The 27,196-nt window shown below is 37.9% G+C and overlaps 1 protein-coding gene across 1 annotated transcript in view; it reads left to right on the top strand.

Moving 5' to 3' along the window:
* Window positions 1-22,023, top strand: part of LOC136858435 (cyclic AMP-responsive element-binding protein 3-like protein 3) — a 117,173-nt gene extending 95,150 nt beyond the window's left edge. Inside the window, exons 5-6 of the mRNA XM_067137977.2 lie at window positions 6,225-6,490; window positions 21,374-22,023. Coding sequence (XP_066994078.2) covers window positions 6,225-6,490; window positions 21,374-21,723 — 616 coding nt within the window. The 3' untranslated portion in view covers window positions 21,724-22,023. The remainder of the gene's footprint in view (window positions 1-6,224; window positions 6,491-21,373) is intronic.
* The last annotated feature ends 5,173 nt before the right edge of the window (window positions 22,024-27,196 follow it).

The raw sequence follows: 27,196 nt of genomic DNA, 5'->3' as shown, positions 1-27,196 counted from the left end.
AAGCAGCAATGGATCGGCTACTTTTCTTCATCGATCGGAACGGTCGAAACATTTATTCATCATATTTTCAGTATTTCTGACAGTTTTGCCGAAATATGTTGTTTTCGCCAGTAAAATAGCACATTTTTGCAGAATTTGCACCAAAATTGCATATTCGTACTAATTTCGCATTTTGGGTCACAATTCGCATGTTTTGCACTTCTATTTATGTGTAAAAATGATGTTATTCCACATTAGAATTACCGTGGGCCTGGATTCAGTACAAGATTTAAAAATTTGCATTCATCGCAAATGCAATTTTTTCAGGTCTCTACCAATAGCCTATTTACAATGAAAATTTTCTACACACTTCCAGTGGCAAGATGCGTTGTTCTGGACTATTACCGTGTGTTGTACAACATTACATTGGATTTATACATCATATTTACAGGTACACATTAATACTTTAAATAAACTCTTATTAATATACATACAGCAGATGTATCATGACATAACCCCACAAATAATACGATCACGATTTATACCAAATAAAGTCCGTACATAACCACGTAAATACTAATAGACGTAAACAACTTCATAGCCACACCTCACAAGTAATAATAATAATAATAATAATAATAATAATAATAATAATGGAGCTCGATACTGTTTCCAAGTTATACTAGTCCATTACACTTGCTTCAAACATTGATGTCCATTATAACATGTGATTCAGCCACCCCGTCCAATGTAGTTTTATGCAACTCGCAATATTAATTCCGCCCGGAAAACTTCTGCCCTGCTGGTATGTTCAGGCAATACAACTGGAATCTTTGTGTGTGTGTGTGTTTGTGTGTGTGTGTGTGAATGAATCTCTTTGTGGCCCTTGGAAGGGACGGTCAGTTAGCAGGCCGGACACATATGGACCGGAAATAATAGGAACACAACTGCCCTGACAATATTTTATTGCAGCAAATGCTCAAGGTGATGACCGTTTTGGTTTATACACATTCGGGCTCTGTGACCAATAGATCTTCTTGCGCACTGAAGCGTTTCAGGTGTAATTGCTCGGCAGGCGTCCATGATGAGTTGCCGGAGCTGGTTGGGGCTTTCCGGTGCTTGAATGTAAATGACGTTCTTCAAATGCATCCACAAGAAGAAGTCTAATGGCATTCAATCCGGTGATCTGGTGGGCCAAGAAACAGGAACTCCTTGTCCTATCCATTTTCCAGGCAGTTCCTTGCTCAGATGGTTACGAATGGGTAAAGTCGTATGAGGCGGAGCTCCATCCTGTTGCAACTACATCATCAGACGATCATGCAAGGGCACAGCCTCCAGCAGCTGTGAGAGTTCCTAATGCAGAGTGTGCTGGTAGCACCGTCCAAAGGCCCTCAAAGAAATAAGTTCCAATCTGGCGATCCCCCAAGATTTCACACCACACATTCACTCCCTATCATATTTAAAGTGGTGCCTATCACACTCAGTGAGGATTGTCAAGAGTGTATTTTGTGCGATTGACATTCCTATTATTGTGTAAGTGCTATTTGTTCGAGAACAAGATGTGCGATACGAACTTTGCATCATTGTCCAGCCTGCCTAATAGCCACCGACAGAACTCCATTAGAGCTTTGAAATCCTGCCCACGGAGCTCTTGGTATAATTCAAGATTATATGGGTGAAATTTATGTTCATGCAGTATTTGCCAAGTGGACGGCTGGCTTGTGTTCATCTGTTGTGCAATCACCCTTGTACTTATGTGTGGATTGTTACAAGTTGCCTCCAGAACGGCCTCTTCTCTTTTGCCTGATGTAATGGGTCTATCGCGGACTTGTGGCTGCTTGAAAATCACGTCTTGTTTTAGAAGTCTTTCAACGCGGTGAAATGTCGCTGCAGCCGGGTGTTGCTTATCGGGATACCGTTCCTAGTACAGGCGTAGTGCCTTGCACATGTTTTGTCTTGTTTCCCCATGAATGAGGAGTATGTCAATGTATTCTTTTGTGTAAAACATGCCGAATGACAGCAGAGACTACATTCTGGCCCTAATCAGCGGAGTATGCATAGACCACAAGATGAATGTGTCGTTCTGCTGTTTGAATGTGGCAAACGTGGGCCTGTGTTTCCGTATTTAAACATCATATAGATGCAAAAATATTTGAACGATGCAGGATTCGAACAGCAGATGGCTCATTCCGTTGATTGCTAGGCTAACGCCTAACCACATCCACTACGCTACACTGCTGGGACCATGCTGGTAGTACGACAAGAGAAGAGTACATACGCCATCCGATATGGTGTTTAAGACTTTAATTACTGCACTGTTATAAGGCATGACATTAACATAGTTACATGGTCACAGGATTAATTACAGTAAACAATGTTTTATTATAAACCACCTGGGATTAAAACATGAGGTTAGTTACTTGTAATGGTCACAGGATATCGCTACAAGATTTCAAAAATGTCAAAAACATATCAGATGTAAGGCTTTTCAGGCGTTTGCTCTATTAACCAGTGTTTCGTCTTAGGTCTGACACTAGACTCATCAGAGTGGGATGTGTCAGACCCTACCCACTGACGCTGGGGTGTATGCTCTATTGGGGGAAAATATCTAATTCCCACCGTGGGAATTTAGAATTTTCCACACCAACAAGATTTCAAGGCGCCGTGTTTTGTGAGCGGACGATATAACCTGTCGGTAGGGTTCAGAATCGTGTGCAAATTGTGCTCACTGGACATTACTACCATACAGTATGCCTGCTGGGCGACATAACCGTGTCGAACGTTAGTTGGGTTGCACAAAACTACATTGGAAGGGGTGGCTGAATAACATGGTATATAAAGACCTGTAAGAAGCCCAACTAAATCCAATAAAATCCCAGATGGGGGAAATTGGTGAATTCAAACCAGAATAGCCGACCCCAAACAAAATGAATGAAAGTCAGGACAAAAAAGAAGATAAGAAGTAAATTTTGCAACTTAATTTTTACCAGAATTTATTAGTAGGGATGTAATTTTATGGTGATATTCTACTCTTATTTTGATACTTATTTTATGAAAAAATAGGCAATTTTGTGCATATTTCACAATGACAAACTTTTAAAATGTATATATTAAACTAAAATATTTGTTTAATTATTGTGGAAAAATATATTATGAAAATTGGCATTTGTTTTGGAATTTACTGAAGAAACCTTAACATCTAACATAACACATAAATGGTTTGAGGCATTATCTGGTAATTATTACCTACTCTTTATCAACAATTAAGAAAATGATAATTTCTCCACTTGAACAGGACTATGAAACCCTTTGATCTGATAAAATGTCTTTTAAACAGAAAATTCCCTCTCACTTAACATTTGAAAGTTAAAACCATAAAAATTTCAGGGACTTGGAAGAAAAACTTACAATCTTCAGGCAAGCCTGTCAGAACACTGTTCACATAGTTACATTCACTTTTTACCCCTGCAGATTCTAGTGCAATGTTTTGAAGGGTCTGTTTTTTTTCTATTGGCTTTACATCGCACCGACACATATGTCTTACAGCGATGATGGGACAGGAAAAGGCTAGGACTGGGAAGGAAGCGGCCGTGGCCTTAATTAAGGTACAGCCCCAGCATTTGCCTGGTGTGAAAATGGGAAATCACGGAAAACCATCTTCAGGGCTGCCGACAGTGGGGTTCGAACCTACTATCTCCCGAATACTGGATACTGGCCACACTTAAGCGACTGCAGCTATCGAGCTCGGTCTGTTTTTGAAGCACCATCTAGCACAGGAGTATCTTTAACTTTATTTAGCAGGCCGTTGTCAACAGTGTTTCTGGAAAGAAGTGGAAGGTAGAAAAGTTCTGCTGTGGCTCTAAACAGTTTAGCTGCAAGCTTAGTTTTCATAAAATATATCAGCTTTGCAACAGTTTTTTTTCTTTCACTTGCTTTATTCTATTTCAGACCTTTTGTTGCCTGTCATCACTTAGTGTGATAAGGATATCTGTAACTTGATCACATAAAACAAACTTTTCCACAAGTTGCCACTCAAAAGTCCATCAACTTTGGGTACAATTTGTGAAGTAATGGGTAGGATATTTCCTCTGAAGTGGTGATGAGATCCACAGCAGAAGTACAGTGTTCTTTGGCAAATGTGGTTTCACATTGTATAGACTTTCCCTTTCCAGAACTTGGATCACAAAAACATGAAAGCACTGCTGAATCAGAATTAATTACAACTCTTTGAAATAACAAACAATAACCTCCAAATATTCTATATAGAGAACTGACCCCATCTAGGAACTCCAGCAAGTTATGATTGGTGAAGGGAAACAGTTTCACTGATTTTGAAATTTATTTTTTGTTTGAAGGACACCGTCATTAAGACATTGGGATGTATTTCAGCAAGTGCATCTAATTATGGGCCCAGCACTGAACATGAGTAATATTTTCTGATACAAGACCTTTAAGTGTATGTTTACAACCTATCATGTATCTAGCACCGTATGTAACTATGGCCATACCATTCTCCCCCCCCCCCCCCCCCCTCCTTTGCTACTTGTTTGATTTGTTTGTCATACTAACACATCAAAGGTTTTCAGTGACAGAAGAGTGGGAAACAGATAGGATTGGGAAGGTAGCAGCTAAAGTACAGCCCCATCTTTTGCCTGTGTGTAAATGGGAAACCATAGACAGCCATCTTCAGGGCTGCTGACTATAGGATTTGAAGCCACTATCTCTTGAATGCAAGTACACAGCTGCGCGACCCTACTTGCTCGGTCATATCGTTCTTACAGTCCACCAAGAAACGCATGAAAACTTCTACCAGTGCCTCGGAACACTCATTTGCACTCAAGTTTTCAAGTATTTTCACTCCTGCCACTAGTAGTTTTGAAGGGGAACCAATCTCCTGAGAAATTAGGAACAGGATAATAAACATTGCATCATTCTCATATTTTTCTCTTGCTTTAGGAACATAATTCTTGCAAAGCTTGTTTGCAACCAGATCATCTCCAGTGTGTAGAGTTAAGGAATGTAGAATGTTAATAAACTTGCATGATTAGAAGTAATACTATCTCACATTGACAATCTGTCACAAATCCCACTAAATGAAAATGTTTCTCACCTTCAGTGTATTTGCTCATTCAAGCTTGAATATTAGGGTGATAAAGCTTGTAGTATGGAATGTTTGCTCCCAGGAAAGCTGACGCCGTTCTTGTTATGAATTTTTCCTTTTCATTTTGAACAAGTTTAGTATTATCAAAGCTGTCTCTTAAAGTTTTTTTGTTTTTGTTTCCTGGATTTCTTCATTTTCCTTGTGCACATCACTGTTAAAATATTTGTTACACACATCTTTTCTTTCCCATTGACTCTCATATGATTTTGCACATCATTACTTTGCATATTTCATCAAAAGCATAGAAGCTATATTTTGCACATTCTAAAGCATGAGAATGCACAGTAACTGTTGATGGTTTCCCCATGTTAAAATACTGCATGAAAACGGCAATTTCATTACATAATTTCCCGACGTGTATACTCCTGTGATGCGCTCTAAACCTATACCTGTTTTCCACAAAAATTGGATACACATCACTACTTCATTGAAATAGCCAATTCGAGCGCCATTGTTGTCAAGTGTTCCATTTTACTACGATTGTAAGGCGCTGTTGAGAAGAAAAAAATACCCTTACTCTCAACATCTTTGCTCTGGCAGCAGTCTGGTTGCACTGCTCTCTGGATATCTGTTCTGAAACACGTTTCCGTTGTTTGCAATTGGAGCACATTGCTAAGAGTTAGAGAGTCAAATAGATAGAAGCTTTCATGTATTTTTTTATGAGTAGTCTTACAATATTCATAATTATTTTAAAGAACTTTATTTTTTGCTCAAATTCTGAGCTAAATATATTTTTTCCTGAAAATTATGTGATTGTGCGATGATTTTGTGGAATCTGATAAATGTTGCAATAATTCGCGGATACATTCTGTATAATTTTGTGACTTTCTTTACAGGGTTCATATTTTGAAAGCATAAACTCAAGTTTGTAACATGTTTTGTGCCTATCATTAATACCAACAAAGAAACACACCCCTAGTATTAGACTAGAATATAAATATTATTGTACAGATAATTATTCCAGTGAATGCAGAAGTTCCTTTTATTTTATCAATTCTTTTAGTTTTGATTTCTTGAAATGTGAAGAATTATTAAGTGTACATAGATTTGCAAAATAATTGTAACCTTTACTTTTTCATTCCAGAGTTAAGAAATGTACAGAGGAAAATGTTCAGTTGGTGAAAAGGATAAAAGCTTTACAAACACAAAACCAATCATTGACAGCACAGCTAAAGCGTTTACAAGGTTTGCTGGCTCGTAGTGGTGCAAAATCTGTTCAGCCTGCTACTTGTCTGATGGTCCTTTTGCTGTCAATGGCACTTGTGTTGGCTCCTAATTTCAAGCCTGATGGTGCTAATACTTCATCTGAATTAGGTGAACCACAAGATCTCGAGGCATCACCAGCAGCTGGTAGGTAACCACTCTCTCTCTCTCTCTCTCATTTTTTCCTATCAATTTTAGTCTACGAAAAATTACCTCAATAGTTTAAAAAAAATTAAGTTCTTGCATGGAGATTGCCTACTTATTGAAACTTCCTGAACATACATCAGCTCTGTCTCAGCAGTAACATCAGTTTGAAAACTGTACATAGCCATGCATCTTGGTGGGTGTGCTATGTGCCAACTAATGAGCCCAACTTAGCACACGGGGGCGAAACGCTGGCAACCAGGAATGAGTTAGCTGGAAAATTTATAATATCCAATAACGAACCATTTATATTGGTATTATCAGTTTACTCATTCAGGACAAATATTTCAGGTTCCCTATGGGAATCACCATTTATATCATACTTCCAATTGACATAGTAGAACCTTCCAGAGCGTGTGCAATGTTGTCTACAGATTCTTCTGGGAGTACCTGATATGGCTGTGTGCTTTTTTATTTTTACCATGAATACTTCCCATTTCACAGAATTTGTCAATCTGTGAATCAAACTGGGTGCAGAGAATCCTTTCTGATAATGTTAAAAGTCAGGGTAGGTTTCCTATAAATGTTGAACTTGAGAGATTCATTATTTCTAGCAATAGTGAGGTCTAGGAAGTTGATGGCTTCGTTCATTTCTGGTTCATGTGTAAATTTGATTTTCCATAATTGGAACGAAACATGTTCTATTTAGTATTATACTCTGAGATTAAGCTGGATTATGTTATGTAAATAATAAACTAGCTATAAGAAACTGACAAGTATTGGAAGGTGGGAATCTCCTTGTAACATAACCTTAGTTGTGTTGAGCAAATACGGGACAAAATATGAGATTTATAATCTATAAGTTATATAGCATGATTCACAAAGCTTAGAACATTACTCTTTCAGATGAAGATTGTAAGAATGAAATCAATCTAATACACTCGATTGCCATCAATAAGAGTTACAATAAGGATTATGTGAAAAAGTTCAACAAAATTAAGATGAAGTCAATTACCACTTTAATCAAAGACTAAGAAAAAAGAGAAGAAAGAATACATCACATTCATTTATAATCACAATAATATCCACAAAATTACCAACATTTTCAAGAAACGGAACTTCAACATTGTGTTCAGAACCAGTAACACCAATGCCCGAACTTTCTAAAACACTCACACTGTCAGTAGCATAGCAATAATAATAATAATAATAAATACACGCACTGATGCCACTTACGAGGACAAACCAGCAGAAGCTTCTACATATGCTACAAAGAGAGCACAAATGCTGACAAAACACAATAGGTTTTCAGCAGTGCATGTACACATGAAGGAAAGCAATCCTAAATTATCCAACATCAATCAGGACATGAAAATCAGACAGACAGCTATCAAGGAAAAATATCTTAACATTCTTGAAAATTAAATATTAACATCGAACAAAAGCATAATCCCAGGCACAACCTCAGTAAAATTATAGAAAGGAACAACATTTTATTCGAAGAATTGACAAACATTAGCAATCAACAATTGACAGCGAAAACTTTCGTAACACGCGTTCAACAAGCTATCCCTCCACTCTGGTCACCTACACTTCACTTCACACACGCTTCCCCTCACCAGCAACAGCTCAGGGCAAGCAGCAGCGCGCACTTGTTCAGACGACCACCTCACTTGACAGATTCAACTTCGAGGGCTGGAAGATAGGGCGTAAGTTTTTATATTTTTATTATATTTTTATATCTGTTTTTCTTTTCATTTTACATTTGGCAGATTGCAAGAAGATTATTAACAGTCGCCCATCTTTTTTTCAATACGTCGTTAAGTTCGGAATTGACAATATAATCTTGTACATCACCACAGAAAGCTTGTCAAGGTCCTTAACCTTTCAAGCGGTAATGACTGAATATATCGTCATTGCCGCATGGATTCAGTCATCCCATTGTATGTCTATGTATGGGTATAACTACTTATTCCTTCGTAGGATCCGAGATCACTTTTCTTTGTGTGTGTGTGTTTTTGTTTTGTTAGTTTTGAGCTTTTCCTACAGCAGCACTCTTCTAAAACAATGTGACTGGGTGAAATGCTTTCGTTCCGCGCCCAGCTGGCAGCCAGCCCGTCTGCCAGGCTGCTGAGAGTGGTAGATAGTGCATTATGGTAGGTGCAAGCGGAGCTCGGAAACATCTGCGAGAAGAAGAACTGTTTGATTTATTACACTATGACAATTCGGAGAGTGATGTGTCATCTGATAGTGAGACTAATGTTGAAATGTCGGGAGATAGCGAGTGCAGTGGTGAAAGCGACTTAAGTGAACGTGATGATATAGATGTTGATAATGGACCATTTATATTGGTATTATATTGGTATTATTAAGTGAACGTGACGGTAGCACTAGCGGTGATACTTGAATTAGCGGAACTAATAAGAAGGGAACCCAACCGGTATGCTCAACAGTTGTTACAAAGCACACCAACCTTGAAACTATATTTGAGAGTGAATCCATGGACTGACACGAATAAAGACAAATTTATAACTTTACTTTCATTCTTTCTCTTGCAAAGCATTCAACAGCTACCTGACAATAAGAGCTACATTTCTTGTAGACAGATATCAGAGACCCCAATATTTTTGGTGCTGTTTTCTAAAAGATGATTTCATCTCCTCAAATTCTTACACTTTGTCGATAACGAAGCATACAATGAAGCTACATGTTGTCCGAAGAAACTTGACAAATTGAAACCAATTCTGGTCCACTTGAATAGCAGATTTTGAAGTGTGTACGCACCCAAAAACTATGTGTCTGTAGATAAGTCTCCTATGTTATTGCAGGTTTCCCATTGCTTACTTCACCGAGCCAGATTCTCTTTCCTTGCCCTGACACTGTAATAATTTTAATAGCTTGAAAGTGAGACTGTTTTTTATTAAAACCTGATGAAAATGCCTGACCAATTAAAAGTATCTCACCGTAAGTTCCTGTTGCTTTCCTCAGCAAGCCAGGCGCCTTTCCCTTCATACTATGATCATTTTTGACAGCTTGATACATATTCTGTACTTTTTGAACCTGATATAAATACTATACTACACAAGAGTATCTCACTATATGTTACTTCCCAGTACCTGATGGAAAATGTGCCACTGTATTAGTAGCTACTCAAAAGAAATATATCACTTGAAAGGTTAAAGTCAGATGCTTCCAGTCTCATCATGACTGGCACACAACATGCCATTATTTTATTTGAATGACTTTTGTACATTGGTCATTTGATTTGATAAGAAGAAACCACTTGAACACTCTCCATTTTACAATCATCAATTCAGCCCCCGTTAAAGTGGACATTTTTTTAATTGCAAAATCAATGTGCACTTTTAATGTTTTTTAATTTGTTCCTTTTACATGCATCTTTGTGATAACACTTTTTTAAAGTGTATAGCTTAATTTTGATAGTAGCTGAAGATGGTCAAATATGACAGGCCAAAAAATGTTCTGACACTTTAGAGTTATTGTAAGCTGTGGCTTTGTTGGGAAGTAACTCCAATACAAAATTGATATCTCTAGACAACAGTAATATACAAATAACATTAATGAAGTACAGATGTATTAGGGAACAGAGTCTTCGTTCATCTTGTTTCTGGCTGTTCAGTATACGGCTGGTAAATTGCCTTGTTTTTATTGGTTTGGTTGAATCCTGTGCACTGAAGTAGGTGTTTTGAGTTCATCACTGATCCACTAATTTGCAGACTGTACACTTTTCTGTCGGGTATATTTTGATTCTAGCTAGATGTGCAACTAAGCAGTCATGTTGTGTTTCGAATCTGTAGATTGCCATTGCTTCTTTCCTCGTCTTGCTTTTATTTTTGTCCCATAGGTCTTTTTTCATTGTAGTAAGTTGGGTAGTTTCTTCCATTTTTTAAGGGTTTTATTTGTGATTATCTTCTTGATTCAGTTAGCTGCCAGAGGTTTGGTTCTCATATAGGTAATAGTACCTTTTATTGCTAGTTTATCTGCCATTTTGTTGCCTTCTATTCCTACATGTGCAGCGATCCAATGTAAAGTGATGTTTCTCTTAAAAGTTTTAAATGTTGTTAGTAGATGTTTGTCATGAATTCTTGATGAATGGGGTTTGGTATTTGAGGATACTGCTTGTCTGCTTGTATGGCAGCTAGTTAATCTGTGAGTAGGACTACTTTCTCAAATGAATTGACTCTATAAATCAGATTTTGTAGTGCAAGCTAGGTGGCTTGTATTTCTCCATTGAAGTTGTTATGGTATCTACCTACTGGGCCCTGTTTCATAAAACTAACTAATAATATTAGCTAATAATATTAGCGGTAGAGTGTCGGCCTCCGGATCCCAAGATAGCGGGTTCAAACCCGGCAGAGGTAGTCGGATTTTTGAAGGGCGGAAAAAAGTCCATTCGACACTCCATGTCGTACGATGTCGGCATGTAAAAGATCTCTGGTGACACATTTGGTGTTTACCCGACAAAATTAATTAAATCTCAGCCATAGACGCCCAAGAGAGTTTCGGTTTACTCGGTCTGCCATCTAGTGGGGGCCTAGAGTAAAACGGAACATCTAAATTGACGAGCAGACAGCCAGATGGCGTCAAATTGAAATGTCTGCACACGGTAGCTGAGGCCATACGATTATTATTATTATTATTTTATTATTAGTTAACCAAATTCTGTTTCATAAAGATTTACACATGACTAATAAAATATCTTCACTAATAATATTAGTTCATTAGTCAGCTGATACAAATGGAGGTTAGAATCGGTCTGTTGCATATGTTCTTGGTTTGGGTTTGTTCGTAGCAGTAGGCTAATGCTTGACTACAACCGACTATTAATCCACATGTTCAAAAGGCTCACTTGATATTTTCGTTATTGTGACTTCAATACATATGAAAATGGATAAAAGAAGTGAAAATAATGTGAGAAGAAAATTTCTTTGCGGAATGTGATTGAGTTAAAGTGTCAACTATTCGCAGCCTTTTGCACACTATAACCCTCCTTGTTCCTTTTACTTTTTTATTTCATGTGCTCTTAAAAATCTCTGAGATGGACTAGCAAAATCTTTGTTTACTACCCCTGTTGGTGGGGGCGGTAGAATAATAGCCACTGTATCCCCTGCCTGTCAAAAGAGGCGACTAAAAGGGGTCCCAGGGCTCTCAACTTGGGAGCGTGTGTTGGCGAACATGGGGCACTGAGATGAGTCCTGCCATTGCTTCAACTTACTTCTGCCAGGCTCGATTTTCACCTACACTTCTGACCTCCCTTGTTCAATTCTTGTTCTTTTCCGACCCTGACAGTATTAGGTTGCGAGGCCGAGAGAGTCTTTCATTTTCACGCCCTTCGTGGCCCTTCTCTTTCTTTAGCCAATACCTTCATTTTTCAAAATGTCGGATCCTTTCCATTTTTCTATCTGATTAGTGTTGTTATAGATAATGGTTGCCTAATTGTAGCCTACTTCCTCTTAAAACAATAATCATCACCAGCATCATCTTGGTTTACTGGTGATATAAGCCAAGATTTTAAGATACTTGGAGTGTCCGAGCAGAACTGCACTAGAGAAACACAATGATACTGTGTATCACTACCAACGGGTGGAGTGCAATGCGAAGCTGCTATTTTAAGGTTATGCTTCATTCCTTGCAGTGGAATGTTCTATTACTTACAAATCCTATCAAGCAAATACTCAAAAGTTATGTAATCTAACCTAAATTTCCCATTGTACCGGTATTCGCATGTTTGTTACATGTCAGTACAGGCTGTTGTTGACGTAATATTTATTGAACGGTGAATACCTACACTCGTTCCTTATCACTATTTGAATCAGGGTCGACCCTTTCAGTGATCTTCATGATTTTATGCCAAAATATTAAAATACTGCTCACTTTGGTTTCACTAATAATATGAATTATGAGTCAAAATACACTCATGGAAATAATCCTAATAATATGAGTAACTTTTATTAGTCATGTTGTCTATGAAACAATTTACTAATATTATTAGGAACATCTACTAATAATTTTGACTCATAAACTAATAACTAATATTATTAACTAATAATTTTATGAAACATAATACTAATATTAATAGTTAATATTATTGGTTTCTTACTAATAATATTAGTGAAAGATGTTTTATGAAACAGGGCTCTGGAGCATATTATGAGAATAATTGGCAGAAAACTCCAGCACCTGCTCTTCTGTCATCTATTTGTGAGCCGTCTGTGAAGACTCTTAACCGCTGATCTTTAGGATATTTGTTTAGCATACTAAGTGTTGAGCTTCTCGGCATTATTGGGATACCATCTCTCCTTTTTTTTTCTTTCTTCCTAGGTTCTTTCTTTATTCGTGTCAGAAGTATCAACTTTACTTACAGATATTTAATAAAAACCAACAAGATATCTACATTCCTACTATACAAATATACAAGTCTATTATACAATCACAGATAGAGCAACAATATTTGAGAGCTAGATGATGCTTGCCCAGTATTGGGCGACGTCAATAGCATTGGGGGAGGCTGCAATCAAGTCTTTCATAGTGCACATTGAAGGACATAAAACACACTGACATAGATGTTGGATCGTCTGCTGCTCTCCGCAATCGCAAAGTAATGAATCACTTGAGAAGCCCCACTTCCGCAAGTTTACTTTGGTTCTGCCGACTTCTGTACGGAGTCTGTTAAGGGCTTTCCATACTGTCCACTTCTCCTGGTGTCCACATGGAAGACTTTCCTTCGGCTCTATCCAGTTGGAAAGGTGGTGGATTCTTTCTTTCCACATTGTGACTCTAGCATTCTCTGCTTTCCCCTCAAGGTTATCCTAGGTTATCTGGGAGAGATAGGTTGGTTTATATTGAAGTGTAGTCCAGTGGGCTTATTGGTTCAGGGGTGGTTTCAATTTTGGATGTTGTACTTGGTACTTTTAAAATATTTCTACTAGATGTCTCTTGGGTTTTTATTCGTTCATTGTCTTATTCTGGGTATCCAATTTGCTTTTTATGATGCTTCCATTTTAACTAAGTTTATTGCAGCTTGTTTTTGTATTTCTCTTTGTATTGGTGGGTTGTTTGTATATAGCTGTAGTGCTGTGATTGGTGGTGTTTTAACTGCTCCTGATCCACAAAACAAATAGTTCACTTGTGCTTTTTAATGTTCGAAGAAGAGAGAGCAACTATTTGTAGAGTTCTACTAAGTTTTAAGATTGCTTTGAATTTATTTACAAAGTTTATTCAGAACACTGCTATGATACTATAAATGGGAATGACTTCACTTTGGTAAAAGAAGTTAAATGCTTTGCATGTGAATTTAGTTCCTTTCACATGCACTGTTATGTAGATAGCACTATTAAACTATTAACCCGGGAGTGCAATTACTCACATTTACTCACACTCATGTTTATGTTCAAACATGAATAAGAAGAAGAAGAATACTGATAAGACTTTATAATAACTTGATAGTGAAAATTAGTTCCATTCACTGATCGTTATATGTTCATTTCAAGATAATGTGAAATCACAAGTTTATTCATGCATGAAGTTTTAATGTTTCCTAACATTCAAGTTCCACTTGAGAAAATACAAGTCCTGATGCACTGTTTAAGATTCTAAGTTTTCTATCAGAAGAAATATTTCAATTGTCTTTAGATATTTAAAGTATCACACTTCTCGATTCTTCTACCGTGTTCATAGTGACTATTGAAATGTTTCAAAGTTATTTTAACCATAATTTAGTAGAGTTAAAACCATAGACTTTGACTCCGCAGTTTTACATCATAGCACCAACTTCCAGCAGCCAGCCATCCTGGTTGGGCTTTGAGATGAGATTGTGTCTATGCCAGTATCTGCCGGGTCTTTATTTATACTCGTTTTGCCAAATGGATCATAGAATTGTCATTTCTTCTGCCTACAATAACTTCTTTAATCCTCAGGGGATTTTCACGAGACTCTGTAGCCTTGTAGGCTATAACCTAAGGCACATGGTGATGTTACTTTCATAGTTACCTATATTATTATTATTATTATGCTAGTAATTGTCTTGTCTCCGTAGTGTAACGGTGAGCGCTATTAGCTGCCATCCTCGGAGGCCCGGGTTCGATTCCTGGTACTGCCAAGATTTAAGAATGGTAGGAGGGCTGTTGCGTGGTTAAAATGGTACATGCAGCTTACCTCCATTGGGGGTGTGCCTGAAAAGATCTGCACCACCTCGGGTTGAGGACACAGGTTTACTTTATGCTAGTAATTGATGATAGAAAGAATGTTCGTTGCCTGCTGCCATTTCTTGATGGATACAGTACTTTTGTATCCATCCCTTGGCACAGGCCAGAGTAAAGTGTAGCTTTTACCGAAGTCCCAGTCTCATCCATGGCTGTGACAATATGGAAGCTGCTGGGGTATGGGTAGTGCTGAGTATTGACATTCAGAGCACAATTAGTGCATCTGAGTGTTATGAAAGGTGTTTCTCATAGGGTCAGTCGTTGCTGCAATAGCACTTTCTGACCCAGTGAGGAAAGCAATGGCAAACTACCTCGCTCCTCGTCTTGCCTAGTACGCCTCATTTTGGTGCTGCCATTGGTTTTTGCTGTTTCCTTATAACCGCATAACCTTTGGTGGTGCTATTTGAGGATCCAATCAGCCTCTGGGCTGATGACCTAACAGACAGACAAGAATGTTCGATACATGACAGTTTAACCTTGAGCACCTGGAAGCCTGCTCACTTCAAGCTTGTCATCACCAGCCGGCTCACTCATGTGCAGCGCATAGTTTAGAACTTGAAATACTTCGTGCAGCACTGGTGGACTAGCATTTCTAGTAGAGTACATAAGAATTGTGTAACCAGATATTCTGCACTTGAAAATAGGCAACATCTGCTCTTTGAAACCCTGACATCAAATTCACAATGTTCACAAGATCTCTGCAAGGTGATGGTTTCATCTAATATTTCTTTAAAGAAACTTAACAACCCAACCTTTAGACAGTTTCTGAAAAATATATAAAGCATCCTGTTCCCAACAAATCTACTCTCGGGAAGGACTATCTGACTCCTTGTTATGAAGAAATGTTAGATTTAGTAAGGAATGGCGTGGGAGACAGTAAGATATGGGTTTCAATAGACGAGACTACAGATGGGGAAAATGTTATTGTTGGCACGCTGAAAGAAGACCGGCCTGGAGATTTGTTCCTCCTGACATGAAGCACTAGAGAAGAAAATAATTCCACCATTGCAGTTCTCTTCGACAGTTCAATGAATCTGTTGTGATCAAACAGGGCAAAGAGAGAGCACATTTGCTCTTTGTTACTGACACTGCTCCATGTATGATGAAGGCAGCCAAGGGACTTCAAATGCTATATGATATGATATATGCGACATGTCTTGCATAGGGAAGAAGTAGCTACTCTGAAGTAGATAAATTAATATCCAACTGTAAGAAAGTGTTTATCAAAGCGCCACTTCACGTTCAGAAATTTTGAAGAGAAGCACCTTCATTGCTCCTACCTCCCCAGCCAGTTATAACGCATTGGGGGACTTGGCTTGATGCCGCAGTGTACTATTGCAACAACTTGCATGTCGTGGAGAAGATCGTAAAGTCTTTTGACCCTGCAGAATCGTCCTCCATAAGAACTACTCAAGATATATTTTCAGGTGCTTCATTAAAAGCGGACCTTGCTGACATAGTCCCATTTTAATTCTTTATCTGGAGCAATCACCCAACTGGAAGTTTCAGATGGAGAACTAAGTGATGCATTGGATGTTGTAAAGTGCATTTATTAGGAATTAAGGCATGTGGAAGGAACGGTAGCTTCTGGTGTGTGTAGAGAATTAGAAAATGTACTGGAAAAGGATAATGGACATTTGTACCTGCTTGGAATAAGTAACATTCTTTGTGGAAACCCTTCATCTGCAGATTTCTAGGAATTTTGTCCAAGTGATATAACTAGGGTTGCCATACGTCCTGAAAAAGTGGGATTGTCCTGAATTGGAGCATGTGTCCCGACATCGTGACTGAATTTTTAAAAATCCCTTAATGTCCTGAATTTTAAAATCAGAGCAAATTATTTAAAATTTTGCTCAAATGCTTAAAAATCTATGCAAATAACATTGAATATTACATAATTTTGGGACTGGGCGAGTTGGCCATGTGGTTAGGCCCGCGCGGCTGTGAGCTTGCATCCGGGAGATAGTGGGTTCGAATCCCACTGTCAGCAGCCCTGAAGATGGTTTTCCGTTATTTCCCATTTTCACACCAGGCAAATGCTGGGGCTGTACCTTAATTAAGACCACGGCCACTTCCAACTCCTAGGCCTTTCCTATCCCATCGTCATTTAAAGTTAAAAACTTCATCACTGATCCGTATTAAACTGATAGTTACAGTGCTAAAACGAGAAATATGTTCCACCTTTTCAATACAATAACACTGTTGCACGAATCATTGTAGCAACATATTTAATTTATTGTGGGACTGGTTTCGACATCTGTCCATGTCATCAGCCTACACAAAAATGGCAAGAAGTCAACACAATTGTAACACTTATGACACTTTTCTTGAATTAAAAATAGAAGTTCATGTAGAGGTTCCCAGGAGTGGGAAGGAAGCGGTCGTGGCCTTAATTAAGGTACAGCCGCAGCATTTTCCTGGTGTGAAAATGGGAAACCACGGAAAACCATTTTCAGGGCTGCCGACAGTGGGGTTTGAACCTACTATCTCCCGAATACTGGATAGTGGCTGCACTTAAGCGACTGCAGCTATCCAGCTCGGTGGTTAAAGATTTTGAAGAATTATAAACTACAGTAGAGTCTTGATTATCCAACCTAGACGGGACCTGGAGTATGTCGGATCAGCGAAAATGTTGGATAATGCAGAATAACTTTGAAAATGAACTAAAACAGGAAGGCACACTGTATTATTAAAACAATGACATGTTTTACGGTACTCTATTTATTGAATTATCAATTCAATCGTACAGTACATGCACTATTGAATGAAAACATTCCAAATGTCTTACGGAAAGAAACTTGTCAACAATCAAGGACGAAAGGAGTTTCCGTTGATATTTCCTCTTTAGTGTTTCCAGCACACCTTGGTTCACTGGCTGGCATAATGACGTCATGTTAGGAGGGAGGGACATGAATTTGATGTCACCATTTCTAAGTTGCTGTTCATTTGGTTGTGATGGAGCATTGTCAAGTTGAAGAAGAGGTTTTCTAGGGAGATTGTTTGAAGCTAGAAATTTTTCTACATCTGGAACAAACTGTAACAAAACAGTCTTAAAAGATGTCAGCAGACATCCAGGCAGCCTTCTGATTCATGTAATGGACTGGAAGAGCATTAACAGAAATATTTTTAAATGCCCTAGGCTTCTTTGCTTTCCCAATCATAAGCAATTTTCCTTTTAAGTTCCTAGTAACATTACTACAGGCAAGAACAGTAAATCTTTCGTTACTACGCTTGTAGCCAGGTGCAGACGTCTCGGCTTGGTCTGCGAGAGTTTTTGATGGTAGCATCTTGAAATTTTGCCCAGTCTCATCACAATGAAAAATCTGATAACCGGTTAATCCTTCAGCAAGTATTATTACTTGACATTCTTTTTTAAATTTCACAACCTCATTGGATTTAGCTGACAGTTTCTCTCCACAGATATTAAGCTACCTAATCCCATACCGTGTCTTCCACCGATGAAGCCACCCAGCACTGGCAGTAAATTTAGGGTCACCTTCATTAAACTCCTTCTGGAAATACACCGCCTTTTCTTGCAGAATGCGGCCAGATATTGGCAGGCCCTTTTCCCGGTTTTGAGTGAAACAAAGAAACAGTGCTTCGCTTACTTTTTCATACTCACATTTCATTTTTTTCTAATTTTCAGTGCTTCACTTGTTGCTCTGGTAGAGCACCATTTTCCAAAACCTTCCCTCTTTATTTTTCCAGTCTCCCACTGTAATACGTCCAACACCATAATCTGAAACCACTTTTGAAGAGCTTCCCCTTTGTCCAGTCTCTTTAATGCACTCAACTTGTCTTCCATAGAACTTTCTTCCGTTTACTCGCCATACTCGCAGAGGATATGAAAACTATGACATCCGCACCCAAACGATACTACACTGAACAATGACTGAAGACTCGCTGCACCTGTCCTTGAGAAAAAAATCGGTCTTACCGCCAGCAGTCAGGCCAGTGGTGTTCCCGCGGTTGCACCCTCTACACCGGGTGTCCCGGAATTTAGTCTCCACCAAAAGTTCAAAATTAAGTCAACCCGTGTCTGATAACACGGAATGTTGGATAGGCGAAGGTTAGTTGAGCGAGAGTCTACTGTATTTTAATTCTACATTAATTGCAACCAGTAACAATCATAGTAAGTGTTTCTGTATGCAATGTAGATGCTATTCATTTTTTTTTTAATGTATTGATCATAAATGCATACATATTTCATACATTTTTAGATCATAGGAATCTGCCCCGTAGTCATCACATTCACTTTTCCTTTGTCTTATATTAGCATCTGAGGTCATAAGGGAGTCTTTCATCCCCCCCACGCTTCCATGACTTAGTTTTCTCTTACTATTCCTCATATTTTCCCTCTCATTTTGATGATCATCTTGATTCATTTAGGCTGATGAATACATGGTTTTGCACCTTATAATAAACAGTCGTGACTAGGGTTGGGAAGTTAATTACCTAAAGAAGTACAAAATATGCAAGTAAATATGGCCTAAAAACTATCTTAAAAAACCAAAACAAGATAAAATATGATGAATTTAGTGATAAGTAGCAAATATGAGAGTATTACTAACATTAAACATCTTAAGTACCAAAAAGTGATTAGTGATAATACAGCAAATTAAATTGTGCAGGCTGACAGATCTACAGTACGTTAAAACTTTCAATATGCATTCTCATTAAATAGCTTTACTGCTGCTGCCTTAACTTCAGACGCTTTACTATAGACCTATTGATGGAACCTTTCTCTACTGAAGATCTCTTCTCCGAACTCTGTCACATAATTTCTTAATTTTACATCCTCACCGAACTTCACTTTAAATGTGTTAGAATTCACTGTAGTACTAGAAGTGTGACCAATCTGTGTTGAAATTCGTTGGAGGTAAAAATGTATGGGAAATAAACGATCAGAAATTATAGTTTATATAACTTTTGTTATGGTACAGTTTTTAGATGGAATTAATCTATCCAGAGATATTTGTAAGTTTGTGAAAAGTGTATTATTTATCATAATCATAATATTAAATATAATAGATCAAACATTATATTTTGCACAAGTTATGTTATGTACAGTTTTTCAATACAACTAATGTTAATGGAGAAATATGACAACTCTCAAGTAAATACTTCCCAGCTTTTCTTCACTTGTTACTTTCTGGCATCTCATTTTGATAGGTACATACATACATACATACATACATACATACATACATACATACATACATACATACATACATACACTCAACCGGAATAATGTAGGATTAAGGCTTCCCAAATAAGTAAAATCGCGGTTAACCAGCAAAAAGTTAAAACTAGAACAGGCGTACTGAAAGTATAGTTAAAATGATACTACTGTATTGTTTTTTATTAACTTACCCAGTATGTTGCAGTAAAAGTAGCATTTAGCACAATTAATACGGTAAATGGAAAAATAAACAGCACTTTTCGTTGAAACTAATTAAGGCAAAGAAAAATATTCAGACTACCTAACTTTACTATTTCTGAAAATAATCAGTCGTGGTTTTCTGCTACTCTTACGACTCGGCAGTTTTATCCCAACCCTTTGTAATTCTGTATTACTGTAACTCCTAACACTCGTGCATTTTTAGTTTGTTTGATATCGCGGTTAATCCGATTATGGTAAATCGAGAGTTGAGTGTACATGTATAAACCTGCATTATAGATTGTTAAGCCTTCCTCATTTCGATATCCTGATATTTTCTACTTATCAATCACCAATTTCTTTGTCCAGCTGCTTGGCTAAATGGCCCATTGAGTCCCGGGTTTGATTCCCGGGTAGGTCATGTTTTTAACCTATATTGGTTAATACCTGTTGCTTGTGGGCTGAGTGTTCGTGCAATCTTCACCCTTAGAATTCATCATAGGTAGGTCCCATCCTCACAGACTGCCTATAGGGCGTCAGCTCGAAGGACCTGTACCAGCTCTCTCTGGAGCCCACATGCTATTATTATTATTATTATTATTATTATTATTATTATTATTATTATTATTATTATTATTATTATTCACTGCTTTTCTTATCCTCTCATTCCACCATAGGGTCCCTTTATCCTTGATTCTTGTTGATGTTCTACCATTTGTACTCCCTGGACAGCTTCATGCATTCTTGAACATTTTCCTTTCCACTTCCACACTCTCTGCCTCTATTCTGGGTAAGTGTTTCTTCAAATTATCGTGGAATATTTATCCTGTACTTTCATATCTTTTATTCTCTTTTACCTTCCATTCTCACTTTGTTTTGCTACCACTATTCTATGATCACCATCAAAAGGCTACGTCTGCCAATGTTATTGCATCTAGCAATTGTCAACGATTTACACTTTACACCAAAAAGTAGTCAATTGATGTTAGTCTTAATGAACCTCATCTTGCTCACAGTAAATCCATTTCTCTTGCAGAAGTTCACCAACTTCCCTCCCTCCTCATTTCTCTTTCCCTATCCAAAAGGTTCAATTATTTCTTCTATTCCTCTTCTGTTGCTTCCTGTTATTGGATTGAAGTCTCCCGTTACTGTCAATTCCACATAAGTAATTTTTTTCCAACGTCTCCAAGAATTCATCCATGACTTTACAATTCTTTATATCATTTTCTTATTTTATTTATTTATCTTTTTCTCTACGCTGTAATGAATGTACTTTTGTTTTAGGTCGATCAAGGAGTCTCTTATTCTCACCATCTACAATTCCTGATGAAGTTTGTCCACTTAGCAAGGAAGATAACATTAAGTTTGAAAAGGAAGATATACTTAGTAAGTTTGAAAAGGAAGATATACTTAAAGAACAAAATCGAATTTCTCTCTTAGATGATCACGATTATGATCCTCCTCCTTCTAAATATGCTCGTTTGATGACTGAGGAGCCACCGTATGTTGTGCCACCTCTTCCAGGAGGATCTCTCCAAGGAAAGGTGGAGGCTGTTGTGGAAGATCTAAAGATGAATGTATCAGACAGAAATGGCCCTCGTAGTGTTGTTTTACAGGTACCCAAAGAACAATAGGAATTTTGTTTTACAGGAGATTGAAACTATGTAACCACATTGCACAGGACATAATTTTGTTGTAGAGCATTCAATTGCCTGTTTCATGTTTTTATCTTAATTTACTGCAGATATTTTATCATTTCACTAGTTTTAATATTGGATTGAATATTTATGAAACAAATTATTGTATAGAATTTTAATATATTAGTTGTATATATTCTGAATACAGTGCATTTCATCTTCTGAAACATTTGTATGATCATTGTCAATGCCCATAGTGTGATTACTCTTGGAAATAAAGTGATATTAAACAAAGTATGTAGAGATGTAAGTGATCATTGTCTGTTTACCAGTCAGACCCTGCATTTCTTGGGAGTTTTTCTTATCCTAATTCTATCATTGTCATGCCAGAAAATGTTAATTCATGTTATTGCCAGAATTCTTAGCAATTCCGGATGCCTAGTCTAAAACTATACAGCAATTTATCTCATTAATTCAAATTTAAGTTTAATATTATTTCCAAAAGGCCTGCATTGTGATTTTGATCTATCAAATTAATGTGACTGAGTACACGTAATTCGTATAAATTTCAACTGTCATCACCACCAGCCTCGGCACTATTAGCTGCCATCCTCGGAGGCCCAGGTTCGATTACCTGTACTGCCAGATATTTAAGATTGTCAGGAGAGCTGGTATGCGGTTAAAAAATGGTACGTGCAGCTCATGTCCATTGGGGGTGTGCTCTTGCAGATTATCAAGGAATATGAAGACATGAATTTACTTGCTGTGTCATTGTTTTACATATTATGTAGTACTTATTTTTATGCACATAAAATTAAGACTGCGTTCAACTCGGATGAAATTGGGTATTCAGTTTGATAACAGAATAATATGATTAGTAATATACTGTAGTAACACTCAAGCAACCATGCCCACAGATTTTATGGGCTTCCATTTTTCCAAAACTGTCCAAGCCTGTTAATTCTTCGGGCTCAAGTCTGAACTGCTAGGGGCACGTTCCAGTAATACAGGGTGTGTGTTCCTCAAGGAAGTGAGATACACTGACCTATTCGGTTGTCAGGGTAGCATGAATAAGTCAATCAGCTGATAATGGAAAATACTGCACCACACATTGTGTCCAAAGCACTGTTGGTGACTTGTGACAACAACGGATAGAAAATGAGAGCGCATGTCTCGAGAATTGCAAGTAGTCCACTTCATGACCATATCGATTAGTATAATCAACAAGAATAATTAAAGAACCACTTAATTGATACTTGATTTTTTGCGTTGGGCAAAATTAAATAATGATGTTTATTTTACGGTTGCACGGCACACAGAGAACAAAACAGGCTTTGACATCTTGCTTAATGGGACAACAGGCTGAGTCATGAATGGAAGTTTGGCCTTCTGTTTACTGAGAATAATACACAAAGAAGCTAGAAGAAGGTCTGAAACATCACACTCAATCCATGAAGAAAAATCAGTCATATTTAACCCTAATCATGGGCCTGGGAATATTTCATGAATGACCCAGAAACTAAAAATGTATCAAATAAGGTTCCTAGAAGGAAACCATAATTCAACTTCATCAGTTGCAAATGTTAAACATTTAGGCTTTTTCAATCGTGAAATTACCAGCATTTCGCCCCAGTGTTGCAGTGGGTTCATCAGTTGGATTTCTACACCTTTCCAAGTTGCTGGCGGCTAGTGCGCCATTGACACCGCTGCAAGCTTCTTATGTAGGACAATGAAGTGACTGTGCACTAGGGGAAGCATGTGCCTCCACTTGTAAAAATTCCTGCCTTTTGCCTTTATACCAAAAATAAGGTTCCTAGAAGGAAACCACAATTGAACTTCGATAGCAAATGTTACAAACATTTAAGCTCTTCAGGCTTTTTCAATCGTGAAATTGCCAGTGTTTCACCCCAGTGAAGCAGTGGGCTCATCACTTGGATTGCTACACCTTTCCAAGATGCTGGCGTCTAGTGCGTCGTTGAGACATGTAGATTTTGTTCACTTTTGTTGTTTTGTCAAATACGCTGTTCATCATCATCATCATCATCATCATTTCCCTTTATCCAGCTGTAGCCGAGTAGGGGCAAATATGGTTCCTCTCCACTTTCTTTGGTCTTTCCACCACTCCTCCTCCAACACTGTGTCCCAGTCCAGGTTTCTTTCTATAATGCTGCGTTGGATGGTATCCTTCCATCTCAATCGTGGTTGTCCACGGCCTCTCCTTCCTTGGATTTGCATTTCCACCTTTTTTGGTATTCTTTTGTCGCTCATTCACTTTATGTGCCCAGACCATCTTAGTCGGCTCTTCTCTATTCTATCATTCATTTTTTCCACTCCAATTCCTTCCCGGATTCTCTCATTCCTTATTTTGTCTCTTCTACTCTTCTGTATTATACTCCTCAAGAACTTCATTTCGGCTGCCTGTATTCGACTCTCATCCTTCTTTGTCATTGTCCAAGTTTCTGCTCCGTAAGTCGTTATGGGTACGTAATACATCTTGTACATAGTATCCTTTGCTTCGGTTGGCACATCTTTGTCCCATAACATGTTTCTTACACTATGATAGAAACAACTTCCAGCTTGAATCCTTTTACTAATCTCAGCATCCAGTCGAGCATTCTCCATTAATTCACTCCCCAGGTATTTAAACGTTTCCACTACTTCCAGGGGCTTGTCTGCAAGTCTAATCTGACCTTTCCCTTCTTTCTCCCCTCTAGTCATAACAAGAGTTTTACTCTTTTCTACACTTATTTTCAATCCACATTCTTCAATCTTCCCATTCACCACATTCAACTGTTCTTGAACCTTCTGTCGTCTTCTCCCCAAACCACAATATCATCTGCAAATAACATCATGTTCATTTCTCTTCCTCCATATGCTGCTTTTGCTGTTCTCATGTCATCCATTACTATTGTAAACAGGATTGGTGATAGAATACTTCCCTGTCTCGGCCCACTAGTTATTTTGAACCAACTTGTCTTGCCAACTTGTGTTTGCACGCAACTACAACATTCCTTATACAATGCCATGATCATTTTTATTAATCCCTGACCAATTCCTTTTTGCACCAGGCTGTCCCAAACTTTTGTCCTGACATTGTCCCCAGGACGAAAGTTTGGGACAGTCTGGTACAAAAAGGAACTGGACAGGGATTACGCTGTCATGTAAGTTAAATGTAAAGTTGAAAATTATTTGTATTTTTCTTGATTTTTCCAGCTAAGTCCTGTAGTTATAATTGTATGTGCAAGTTTGTAAGAAAGACAAGATAAATCGTGGGTTACTTGAAAGGAAGAGCAACAGGCGACTTTATTCAATGGAAAACAATAAATTTGTTTCGTTTTGTGCCAATAATTATTAAATGAATGCAATAAATATTCTGCCCCACAATTATTTAATATCATGTTAGTGCCCAGTGTCAGTCATGCTAGTTTAAAGAAGTGCCCACTGTCGGCAGCCCTGAAGATTGTTTTCTATGGTTTCCCATTTTCACACCAGGCGAATTCTGGGTCTGTATCCTAATTAAAGCCAGAGCTGCTTCCTTCCAACTCCTAGGCCTTTCCTATCCCATCATCACCATAAGACCTATCTGCGTTGGTGCGACTAGAAAAAAAAAGAAAGAAGTGCCAACACTAGGAATGTAAGTTTTATTACATCATGTTTTTAGAATTACGTTATTAACAATCTAACAAATTAACTCTAGTAGTCACTTACATAACACCTCAGAGTTCAATGACAGCAAGATCATGTTGTCTGATTTTTCAAGCCAACATAATTGTACGGTGTTAATGTTGCCCACTGCATAGTTATGTGTATAAATCTGTAAAATGTATTATTTTCAATAAATTGAGGATAGTGGGAGTCTGTTCGAGCGAGTGCGGAGAGGACATTTGATTCAGTGTTCTGCACCAGAAACACATACTAAGCAGTTCAATTACATATGTACTCGACATACTTCATAATAAATTTTATGTCCTTAAAATTGATGCTTCGTAATTCCGTGGCCAAAGAACTACTTTGTTTAGCTAATGGCCGACTTAATCCTCTACGAGGGTTAGGAATGAAATAACCATTTGATTTTATTTTTATTGTGGTTCTTTTGAAAGACCGTCATTCCTTTCTGTAAATAAGCAGTTGTGTTAATGTGAACTTAAATATAAGGTTAAAGCAAATATTCCATGTGTTCCATGGCAGATCAACCAGGCATGTGGTCTTTTAAAATAATCATAGGTAATAAACTTCATATTATTCCGTATTGAGGATCAATATAATGTAAAACAAAAGCTAAAGATTTCCACTAAGACCGGAACTAGTTTCAAATAGCTGTCCTTTAATGTTACAATAGTATTGAATAGGTCCTTTGATGTATTCACAAAGACACACACAAAATGCTGTCAATTGCGTACACTAGTATGCTATTCGACAAGCCCTCATTATCGTCAGGTCACACGTGTATGATAGTGGGTTCGAACCCCACTGTCGGCAGCCCTGAAGATGGTTTTCTGTGGTTTCCCATTTTCACACCAGGCAGATGCTGGGGCTGTACCTTAATTAAGGCCACGGCCGCTTCCTTCCCATTCCTAGGCCTTTTCTGTCCCATCGTCGCCATAAGACTTATCTGTGTTGGTGCGACGTAAAGCAACTAGCAAAAAAAAAAAAAAAAAAAAAAAAACTGCATTTTTTTTTAAAGTGCCGAGCCCAAACAGTCTTAGGGTTGGTTTCATCAAACTCGTTAAGGTTTAAATGTTTAGTTAAACTGCTTTAACGGGATAGTTAACAGAATGGCTGTTTCATCAAACTTCGTTAATGTTAATGCGCCATTAAACTCTCTGTTATAAGAAATCAATTTCATTTTGGTTCCGTATTGAAGTGCAATTGTAAGAAATAAATTGATAGGGTCCACCTTTTCATTACAATATATCAAGTAAATAATATTTCATCAGTCGGAATTAGTTTCAGCCTCTTAGTGGCCATCTTCAGCCAAATAAAAATTTGGCGGTAAAACCAGAAAAGGCAGGAGGGAGGGAAAATTTAGAGTATATGGTTAAGGGATATAAAAGGCTGCCCCAACACCGTGTACTGATTTTGACCCATCAGTATAAATACTTACTTCCCTTGTGTAGAGGGAAAGTCGAATACGTTTAGTTGCAAGAGAGGAAAGAGGAGTAGAATGTGTTAGACAAGAAAATGATTCAGAAGAAGATATAATGACTTGAGAACAAAAAGACTGTCATAAGGGATAGAGTCAGGGTTACCAATCTGGTGATTTTGTCACCAGATCTGTTTTCGGGAAGTCATATGGTGACAAAATTTGAATTTTGCGACATGTTGAAAGGGGAGATAACGAGGAAGAGATAGATTATAAAGTGTACTTGATGGGTGTTAGAAAGGGTAGGGCAGAGTCTGGGGTAGGGCTCTTTATCAGGAATACCATTGCACGCAACATAGTTTCTGTTAGGCACGTAAATGTGCGAAT

The sequence above is a fragment of the Anabrus simplex genome, chromosome 1 (assembly GCF_040414725.1).
Source record: "Anabrus simplex isolate iqAnaSimp1 chromosome 1, ASM4041472v1, whole genome shotgun sequence".
Taxonomy (NCBI): domain Eukaryota; kingdom Metazoa; phylum Arthropoda; class Insecta; order Orthoptera; family Tettigoniidae; genus Anabrus; species Anabrus simplex.
The sequence above is the reverse complement of the archived record's forward strand: the minus strand, read 5'-3'. Positions and strand labels throughout refer to the sequence as shown.